Source organism: Sphaeramia orbicularis, chromosome 1, assembly GCF_902148855.1.
Source record: "Sphaeramia orbicularis chromosome 1, fSphaOr1.1, whole genome shotgun sequence".
NCBI lineage: Eukaryota > Metazoa > Chordata > Actinopteri > Kurtiformes > Apogonidae > Sphaeramia > Sphaeramia orbicularis.
This window is the reverse complement of record NC_043957.1, coordinates 48,826,098-48,837,030: the sequence shown is the minus strand read 5'-3', so window position 1 is coordinate 48,837,030 and position 10,933 is coordinate 48,826,098. Positions and strand designations below refer to the sequence as shown.

Below are 10,933 nucleotides of genomic sequence, written 5' to 3'. Positions count from 1 at the left end.
CACACTCTTTGACGTTTGCTTTCCTGATTACTCATATGGGCAAAAGTTTGTGAAAAGGTATGGATAATAGTGTTAGGTATGATTATGACATCAATATATGTTTGCTTTCAAAACAATTGACGTAGTGCCTGCTGAGAAAAAACAACTAAATGTTCATTGTAAATTTTGTTTCCCCACCCTGTACATCTTACGTTCATTTTCTCTCCAAAGGATGATCATAGCAGAACCTGTTATGAAACAGTCACCCGTGCTGCCAAACTGCTGAAAGGCCAAATACGGTGTCGTCTTATCTGCTTCAGAGATAAACTTGGGTCAGTAGTTCACGTCACAAATGTCCTTCTTTTACTCTCCTGTTTTTTTCAGCCCCCCCCCCCCCCCCCCCCCCCCCCTTCAGAAAATAACCATGACAGATCATTGACTATGTCTACCATTTAACCAATAGTTTTATTGGAACAAATCAGCAAATACATCAGATACAAGTCCTTGAGCATAAAAGTGAAAGGGCAGGGGTATGAACTTTATCTCTAAACAGCTAAATCCGTTTCCTTTGTTCACACGCCTCCGCTGTCATTGGCTGAAAAGACAAACCTCCAATGAAAGTCTGATAGCGCTCTATTATGATGCTGTTAAGTGAGGACGCTTGAGGCCAATAACTATTTAATTATTAATTCAGTGACAGTCACAGATGGGGAAAGCTTTCAAGGGAAAGATATGAACATATGAGCACATAAAAATAAGGTCATATAGCTGAAAGAACTTACAATACTATACCTGAGTTATGACAAAATGACAACAGTACAGTAATAACAATAACCATAAAGAGTACAACAAGGATATAGATGAAAAATGTGTTGGCTTCAGTCACAAAAGGAGAAGTAAAATATTTGTGTTTGGTGTCTGCACTGTGAGGTAAATTGAACATTGACTTTCTTGCAGTCGGTGGACTTTGATTGGACCCGGGTGCACAGGAGTACACAGTAACGCCTCTCTGTGGATGTCATAAAAAAGCCAGCCCAAAAATATATAAATACAGGGCAAAAGATACAACTTTCCTTTCCGTGGAGTGGGGCCCTGTGTGGATTTATAATCTGACCGGCAAATAACAGGGGATCAGGAGGAAGCTTCACTGCTACACAAACCATGTAAGTATCTGTTTTAGGTTTTTATCATCAATATGACTGTTATGCCAGAAAAAGGTTAGGATATATGACTCATAAAAATTCATTCAGTGTAAAAGATGAATGATTTACTGGTTAATGTTTACAAAAGGGTTTGATATAAGACTGTTTTGGAATGCTTGTTCATCTCGGCATGTGTTTGAACCTGCAGTGGCACGAAACAATGGTAGGACTTAAACCCTCAGATGTTCCTCCTCCCCTTGGGGTGAAGATGGCAAGCGCTGGACTGGCAGCTTGTATAGCTGATATTGTCACGTTTCCTTTGGACACAGCCAAAGTCAGACTACAGGTATCTGGTGACTAAACCCAGCTCCATTCATCTGCAGCATCACTGTATGTTTTCACATTCACTCAAATCATCAGCTCATATGTAACATTTCAGTTCCCTGTTATCGTAACATACTATTCAAGGCACAAACGCAGTGTGATACTGACATTTATTGACTCAACAGTTTGACTTTGTCCACTTCAGTACCCTAAAATCAATCGCCTCCACTGCACAGTTCAGTCTAAAGGTGTTCTACTTTTGTTCCGTAAAGTCAGTTTTAGCTCTAATTATTACAACGTGTGACCCCAGATCCAGGGAGAGAAGGCAGTGGAGGCGGCCAAAAACATCCGCTACAGAGGTGTGTTCGGGACCATCAGCACCATGATCCGAACAGAGGGTCCCAAGTCTTTGTATAACGGGCTGGTGGCTGGGCTGCAGAGACAACTGTGTTTCGCTTCAATCAGAATCGGCCTGTACGACAATGTCAAAAACTTCTACACTGGTGGCAAAGACAGTAAGTAGGGGTACATGGTGTATTTGTTTAAAAAAAAAAAAAAAAAAAAAAGTCCATTTACTTTTCTGTTTCCCATATAAATGTCTCATAGCACACAAATGTTATAATACCCACTGACAAAGTACGATACCGTATGTTTCTAATATTGTGCATGTGAAACAAAGATTAAAATCAAATAATTCACAGTAAAAAAAAAAAAAATCTAAATCTTACCAAGTGTATTTTTCTCATTTCTAGTCAAAATATCTCATCACACTTAAAATAAGACATAATCACCTAAAGAGGAACTTTTCAGTGAGATATAAGAACTTATTTTTAGACAATAGATCTTGAAAATCTTATTTCAAGAAATCTTACCAAGATAATTTTCATTTGTTCTATTGGGAGATTTTTTTGTTTGAATTAAGCAAAAAATCTTGAATTAAAAAAAAAATTAAAAAAAAAAAAAAAAAAAAACAAGCAAAAAGACATTTGTTTTTAACTTTGATTAATTACATATTTAGTTAGTTAAAAATAAATTCAGCAAAAAAAACCCTCTTGAATTAAGCCAAAAATTCTGCCAATAGATCTTGAAAATCTTATTTTAAGAAATCTCACACAGACAATTTTCACTTGTTCCATTGGCAGATTTTTTTGTTTGAATTAAGCAAAAAAAAATCTTGAATTAAACAAAAAACAAGCAAGACATTTGTTTTTAACTTCAATTAATAACATATTTGGTTGAAAAATAAATTAAAGAAAAAAAAAAATCTTGAATTAAGTCAAAAATTCTGTCAATAGATTTTGAAAATCTTATTTGAAGAAATCTCACCAAGATAATTTTCATTTGTTCCATTGGCAGATTTTTTTGTTTGAATTAAGCAAAAAATCTTGAATTAAAAAAAAAAAAAAAAAAAAACAAGCAAAAAGACATTTGTTTTTAACTTTAATTAATTACATATTTAGTTAGTTAAAAATAAATTCAGCAAAAAAACTCTTGAATTAAGCCAAAAATTCTGCCAATAGATCTTGAAAATCGTATTTCAAGAAATCTCACCAAGACAATTTTCATTTGTTCCATTTCATTGGCAGATTTTTTTGTTTGAATTAAGCAAAAAAAAAAAAAATTGAATTAAACAAAAAACAAGCAAAAAGACATTTGTTTTTAACTTCAATTAATGATATATTTGGTTGAAAAATAAATTAAGGAAAAAAAATCTTGAATTAAGCCAAAAATTCTACTAATAGATCTGGAAAATCTTATTTGAAGAAATCTTACCAAGATAATTTTCACTTGTTCCATTGGCAGATTTTTTGGCTTAATTCAAGATTTTTTTTGCGTACTTTATTTTTCAACCTAATATGTCTTTAATTGAAGTTAAAAATAAGCATGTTTTTTTTTTTTCTTAATTCAAGATTTTTTTTGTTTAATTCAAACAAAAACAAAAAAATCTGCCAATGGAACAAGTGAAAATTATCTTGGTGAGATTTCTTGAAATAACATTTTCAAGATGTATTGTCTAAAAATAAGTTCTTATATCTCACTGAAAAGTTAGTCTTTAGGTGACTATGTCTTATTTTAAGTGTGATGAGATATTTTGACTAGAAATGAGAAAAATACACTTTGTAAGATTTTGATTTTTTTTTCCATTGAACAAAAAACAGCTTAAATCTCTTTTGATGGAAAATACATGTATTAGTTAATTTATTTGACTGTATCTCCAAACACCATCTGTAATCCTTAGATCCTGCATTTTTGATGAATAAAACCTCCTACTACTACTTATTTGCACCCTGACAGCTGCAGAATAAAGGAACGTTTTAAGTCAAATGAGTTCTATGTGAACTGACCTTGAAATTTTTGTTTGTTTAGATCAGGGGCGTCAAACATTCGGCCTATGGGCCAAAACTGGCCCGCCAAAGGGTTCAAACTGGTCCATAGGATGAATTTGTGAAATGCAAAAATTAGAAAATATTAACGATCAAGGATGTCAAAATCATTTTAACTCAGGTTCCATATACAGATAAATTAGATCGCAGGTGGGTCAGACCAGTAACATACTATCATAATAACCTATAAATAATGACAACTCCAAATTTTTCTCTTTTTTTAAGTGTCAAAAAAGTTACAAGTTTACATTTACAAACTATTCTTTCACAAAAAATGTGAATAATCTGAACAAATATGAACAACCTGAAATGTCTTAAGTGAAATGCAGTTTTAAACATATTATACCTGTTACTTAATGATGTACACGTTTGTACAGGGGTTGGACAAAATAATGGAAACACCTTAAAAAATCAACAAAATATAATTTAATATGGTGTAGGTCCGCCTTTTGCGGCAATTACAGCCTCAATTCTCCGAGGTATTGATTCATACAACTTGTGAATTGTTTCCAAAGGAATTTTAAGCCATTCTTCAGTTAGAATACCCTCCAACTCTTTTAGAGACGATGACGGTGGAAATCGACGTCTTACTTGAATCTCTAAAACTGACCATAAATGCTCAATAATGTTGAGGTCTGGGGACTGTGCCGGCCATACCAGATGCTCAACTTCATTAGAATGCTCCTCATGCCATTCTTTAACAATTCTAGCTGTATGGATTGGGGCATTATCATCTTGAGGTGAAGGTGTTTCCATTATTTTGTCCAACCCCTGTAGATCCACTGTGATCTGTACGTTGTAGCGAACATGTGGAAATTATAAACTGAGGCAGAATATTGTTAAAATTGCACTTATTTTTCTTAAGAAATTTCAGGTTGTTTGAGGTTGATGTAGATGTAAACATTTCCATGATGTAATTATCTTTTTTTCACAGTTATTATTTTACTGGTTTTACTGGACTCACTTGAGATCATATTGGTGTGAATGTGGCCCCTGAACTAAAATGAGTTTGACACCCATGGTATATTGAGAGCCAGCAATGTATTTTTGTCCATTATAGTGGACAACAGTTTCACAGCTTTACTTAAAAAAAACAAGTCCACTGAAAAGGACATTATATATATATATATATAAAAAAAAAATTAAAATGTATCTGAAAAACTGTTGCATCATGCTGTTTCCAGTTAACCCTCCGGTATCCGGGTGAGCCTTTTAGGCACACTTTGCACTTAGTGTTAAAAAACTTCATATTATTTTTCACAATTTAAATCAGGTTAGAATTCAAAAGTTGTTCATTTTTGCATGATCTTTAAAATTCTGGCCACCAACTAAAATGTGCACATTGTAAACAAAAGAAAATTACAAGACTAGCATCTGTCTCCCAAGTGTGCCTAAAACGCACTATTTCTTCCATTATAACCACTGTTTTTGATCCGTAAGCCATTAAAGCATAAATCCTGCTTTTACTGATATCTGGGCTTCATTTGAGAGGGGAGGGTCTAAATTAATTTATTAACGTTGTTAATGTTGCTGTTAATCACTGACATATGCCAGGCTGCAAAAATCAAATAATATGTAACCCAATTTTTATGTAGTATTTTGAAAAAAAAAAAAACATATTTTGTTTTTTGCATCAAAAAATGTAGTGACATCATGATGAAAAGAGATCGTTTAAAGGGTAAAAAAAAAAAAAAAAAAAAAGTAAAATGAATGATTATTTGATATGTATGATTAGGGCTGACCTTGATTTACAAAAATAAAATCAAATTAGAGCAGAAAAATAAATCAATATATAATATTTAATATTTCGACTTATAGGTGTGCATTTTACGCACACTTGGTGACAGATGCTAGTATTTTTGAACATTTGACCTAGCGCCAAAAATAATAATGCAAATTAACCAGTGTTGGAGTTAATCATTGACATATGCCAGGCTGCAAAATCAAATAATATGTGATCCACTTTTTATGTAGTATATTGAAAAAAAATACATTTTTTGTGTTTTTTTGCATCCAAAAAAATGGTTTGTTTACATTACAAACACGGCATTTAAAGGGTTAAAAAATGCGACAATTATTGAGTATTTGGTATTTTTTATTTACAGCTCAAGTTGATGAAATAGAAAAAAGTGTAAAAGAATTAAAAACAAACTGTATGAAAAAAATTTTGACATTATTCCACAAGTGTGCCAAAAAGGCACACTTGGTGCTTAGTAAGGGCCTTGCTGGACGGGATACCAGAGAGTTAAGGCAATTTTTTAATGTAAATATTTACATACTGGGTGTCAGGAGGTTAGATCATTTTTGTTGTGTCTTTTCCCAGATCCCGGAGTCCTGATCCGTATCCTGGCTGGCTGCACTACAGGTGCCATGGCCGTGTCCTTTGCACAACCTACCGATGTGGTCAAGGTTCGATTTCAAGCCCAGATGAACCTGGACGGAGTGGCCCGTCGATATAATGGCACCATGCAGGCCTACAAACACATCTTCCAGAACGAGGGTTTACGTGGGCTCTGGAAAGGTCAGGAAGGGCTTAAGAAAAGTTATGTTCAGGATCTTAAACGTCATGTCAATAATTCTGTTTGTTTTACTGATAATAGGGAAAAAACATAACTCTACCAACATGTACAGGGTGGGGAAGCAAAATTTACAATATTTTGAGGCAGGGATTGAAAGACAGTGTATGACCAATTAGTTTATTGAAAGTCATGAGAATTTATTTGCTACAAGAAAATGTACATAATAGAAAATGTTTTTATTCTATGTGTCCTCCTTCTTTCTCAATAACTGCCTTCTCACGCTTCCTGAAACTTGCGCAAGTGTTCCTCAAATATTCGGGTGACAACTTCTCCCATTCTTCTTTAATAGTATCTTCCAGACTTTCTCGTAATAGTTTTGCTCATAGTCATTCTCTTCTTTCCATTATAAACAGTCTTTATGGACACTCCAACTATTTTTTAAATCTCCTTTAGTGTGACAAGTGCATTCAGCAAATCACACACTCTTTGACGTTTGCTTTCCTGATTACTCATATGGGCAAAAGTTTCTGAAAAGGTATGGATAATAGTGTTAGGTATGATTATGACATCAATATATGTTTGGTTTCAAAACAATTGACGTAGTGCCTGCTGAGAAAAAACAACTAAATGTTCATTGTAAATTTTGCTTCCCCACCCTGTATAAAGTAATCTATGTTTATAGCTTTAATGTCACATGTATAAAACAAAGTAGTGATTTATTAAACATATATCTGCTCCAACTGACTGTTTTTGTTTTATAGAAATAGCACTGCAGGTGGTGCTGAATGTCCACCACGGGACTTAACCCTTTCATGCATAGTGGTCACTCCAGTGGACAGTTATTCTACAGCTGTTCTCGTGTATATTCATGATTTGTATTGTTTTAGTTCATATTGGCCAACAAGGTGCATCATCCCATACACTGACATTCATACCATTACTGTAACTTTACTGTTCTTGATAAACCTGATCTGCACTAACATGTTTGAGTGTAAATCAATTGCTTGTTGTTATTAGACTGTAATTAACATTTTTTTCTTAAACAAAAAGTTTTTCTTTTTTTTGCATATTATCTCCAGTATGTTAAAATGTGACATAACATCAGATTAGCAGCATTAAAAATAAATAAATAAATAAAAATCATAGTTGTCACACAGTACTTCATTAAATGCATGTTGTTTTTGCCTTAAAAATTAAACCCAGTGTGCAGCTGAGTAGACATTTTTACAATTCCATAAGAAATAGGTTCATAAACATGTTTTCAACCGCATTGTTTTTTTTCTTGCCTAAAGAGGAATAAAAATACTTAAAAAAAAAAAAAATCTTGATTAAGGTTCTCATAGTTCATGCACGAAAGGGTTAACTGAGCAATCATGTTGATGTTCATAAAAACTCAGATTAAAGTTGAGGATTGTTTTATCAGAAACAGAGAAAACTGAGGCAAAAGTGACTTTTTCCAGCAACAATATCAATAACTGAACATACTTCAAGCAACTCCATCCACTGTCATTGATCAAACTCCATAGGTTTTACTGCTGAATCAATGTTGTAGAAGATGACGGTGTTTCCACGTTCACTACGGAGCCTCTGAACGTCCAAATGGGTCATATCTGATGATCATGAAAAGATGACAAACTGTATTTTACACCAATTATTTACATATATTGATAGGATTCGTGGATCTGCAGATATTATGGAGGAGCACAAGGAATGTTCAAACATAAGACAATTCAAAAACACTTATACGAACGTGTTTTTCACAAGATATAGGGATGAGGGTTATGCATTGTCACCATATGTTCACTGTTGTTTATGTATATATTTCCTTCCTTGAGTTAGTTATTATTTGTTTATTTATTCGCTAGCACAACTAAGAAAGGCATTGGTAAAAGATTATCTGTGTATTTGTATGTGTGTATATGTATAAATGTATATATGTGTATATGGATGAATGAGTGTGTGAATAGATATATAAATATAGAAGAGTAATGTAAAAGGAAGAGGGACATATATATTATTAATAATATTGTAGGGAGAAGGGGTGGGATTAAATAAATTATACTTCTTCCCACCCCTTTTTCGGGCAAATAAATGGAATTATTGTGCCTTTCTTCTGACTAAGATTGTTATGATTCTTGATATTTGTATTATTATGTATGTTTTGCAAGTGCATATATGTTAAATTTCATTGCATGTTTGGAATAAATCGCTAAATTGATATTAAACACTTTAGATCAGTCGCTGGTTTTGGTCGACAGTGGATGTTTGGGTCTTTATGGGTTAAAAACATGGTCTTCAGAAACAAAACAAAAAAAAAAAACAAAAAAAAAAAACTCGTGTTTATTATTGTTTTCTGTTTCAACCTGTCTAGGCACACTACCTAACATCACAAGAAATGCGTTGGTGAACTGCACAGAGCTGGTGACATATGACCTGATCAAGGAGGCGATCCTTAAACACAACCTGATGTCAGGTGAGGGAGCTGACACAAGAAACACACCTGATAACAAAACACACGCTTGTACAGAACACATTGTATTTTCCCGGCAGACTGCTGTAAATACGGTTGTTATTCTGATTTTTATCATATATCTATATTGCCCCGTTGACATGATTACATAATCTGCTGACATGAGATTCTTTACTGATCAGCTGAGAACAAAGGCCTTAATGTTCCTGCTGTTTATTCTCTCACTATCTGTCATCAACCGTCTCAAACTCCGTCTACAGACAATCTGCCGTGCCACTTCGTGTCTGCGTTCGGCGCGGGTTTCGTCACCACAGTGATCGCCTCCCCGGTGGATGTGGTGAAAACTAGGTACATGAACTCACCACCGGGCCAGTACACCAGTGCTATCAACTGTGCCTGGACCATGATGACTAAAGAAGGGCCAACAGCTTTCTACAAAGGGTAAACTCTCCCACTCCTGCAGAAAAAATGTGCACAACTTTTTTTTTTTTTTTTTTTTTTTTCTTTTGTCTCTTATTGACAGCGCCCTCTCCTTTTCCTACAGATTTGTGCCTTCATTTCTGAGGTTGGGATCATGGAACATCGTGATGTTTGTGTCATTCGAGCAAATCAAGAGGGCCATGATGGTCACCAAGAAAAGGGCGGAGGCCACTAACTGAAAGTCCTGTTTCAACAACTTTGGGACTCGTACAATATGAACCACCACCTTGTGTCAGAACATCAGCGAAGAAACAAAATATACAATTATCTGACAGTATTCTTGTTCTGAAGCAGCAAAGAAATAATCCTTTGTTAAAAAAGGAATCTAGGACACTTGTCTTTGTGTTTTACCCTTCATTTCAAAGGAACAGTCCAGACTTTATATTGATAAGGGTTTGTCTCCTTTCTGTACCTACCTGGCCCACTTTTATAGACTTACAAATAGTTGAATTTTTGATTCCATGGATCCATCTTATGATGCCATATATTAATATTCTCCAACTATCCAAACCTCCAGATGCTGCTACCTTACACCAGCAATATTTCCTAAAAATCAACATCAAAGCTCTTATGCAATTTTATCAACTTCTATATCATTCATGCATGTAATACTTAAGTAGTGCCTTTAATATGTATCCAGCTCCATATAATGACCAAACATGACCTTTGACCTGAACTCATTTAAATATCATATTGGAAAATGCAGCAAAATCATCAGGTTTGACTTTTAAAATCTACAATAACATTCTTGCCCACCTTGTAGATTGTATTGCTTGAAATATGTTAAAGACACTATATCTGTACATAAAATAAACCAAGGTTTAGAATCTGAGGAGGGCAAGATGTTCAATTTTAAGGCAGACTTAGAAGGTTTAAAAATTCTACATTCCATCCAGAGGTGAATGGAACATCAAACTGATCACCTAAACATGTCTTATTTACAAATGCTTGATGTTATTGTGATCACAAGTATTTTTTACTTTAATGGAACTTCTTTCTGGTTGAGTAAATCATGTCACTATCAATACAAGAGTTACAGACATTATCAGGGTAAAAGGGATCCATTTTGGAAATACATGACATTACTGTTTTTCTTCAGCAACTGAGTCATGCATCACCGAACATGGTCCAAAATGATTTTCCAGACATTATGCATTTGACTGAGCCAGACACACCTAGTTTTAAAATGAATCCAAAGTGGGCAAAACAGATAGGATACTAGAACATGTCCTTGTCATAATGAATCTGTTCCTAGTACTGCAGGACTGAAGGGTACAAAGACACTTTAAGATGTTTTCCATCTGCCAATATAACATTTTTGGCAGCTTGAGCCAGCGCACCAGTGCAATAGATTGAATAATAAATTGTTAAACATGTTTATATAAATCTTAAATATATTTTACCTGTTTTACACACCTCGTGTCTGCCTTTTTTTTTTTTTTTTTTACCTCCATCAGGAGGTATTGTGATCACTTTGCTTTGTGTGTTTGTTAGCAACTTTACAGGAAAACTATTACAACCATTCATTCATTTTCTGAACCCGCTTTATCCTCACTAGGGTCACGGGGGTCACTTGGAGCCTATCCCAGCTACATAGGGGCGAAGGCGGGGTACACCCTGGACAAGTCGCCAGTT

The 10,933-nt window shown here is 34.4% G+C and overlaps 1 protein-coding gene across 1 annotated transcript; it reads left to right on the top strand.

Moving 5' to 3' along the window:
- The first annotated feature begins 897 nt into the window (after nt 1-897).
- Nucleotides 898-9,867, top strand: ucp1 (uncoupling protein 1). Its single transcript, XM_030140468.1, has 7 exons — nt 898-1,142; nt 1,330-1,467; nt 1,756-1,960; nt 6,153-6,350; nt 8,720-8,821; nt 9,079-9,259; nt 9,363-9,867. The coding sequence occupies exons 2-7, from the start codon at nt 1,342-1,344 to the stop codon at nt 9,475-9,477; spliced, it is 927 nt and encodes a 308-aa protein (XP_029996328.1). The 5' UTR covers nt 898-1,142; nt 1,330-1,341; the 3' UTR covers nt 9,478-9,867.
- The last annotated feature ends 1,066 nt before the right edge of the window (nt 9,868-10,933 follow it).

What these genes read in the sequence shown, in the direction of transcription:
- ucp1 (XM_030140468.1), top strand. Translation starts at nt 1,342, where the DNA reads ATGGTAGGACTTAAACCCTCAGATGTTCCTCCTCCCCTTGGGGTGAAG. An exon ending in CAGCCAAAGTCAGACTACAG is followed by an intron (nt 1,468 to 1,755) that starts GTATCTGGTGAC and finishes GTGTGACCCCAG; the next exon opens with ATCCAGGGAGAGAAGGCAGT. An exon ending in CTACACTGGTGGCAAAGACA is followed by an intron (nt 1,961 to 6,152) that starts GTAAGTAGGGGT and finishes GTCTTTTCCCAG; the next exon opens with ATCCCGGAGTCCTGATCCGT.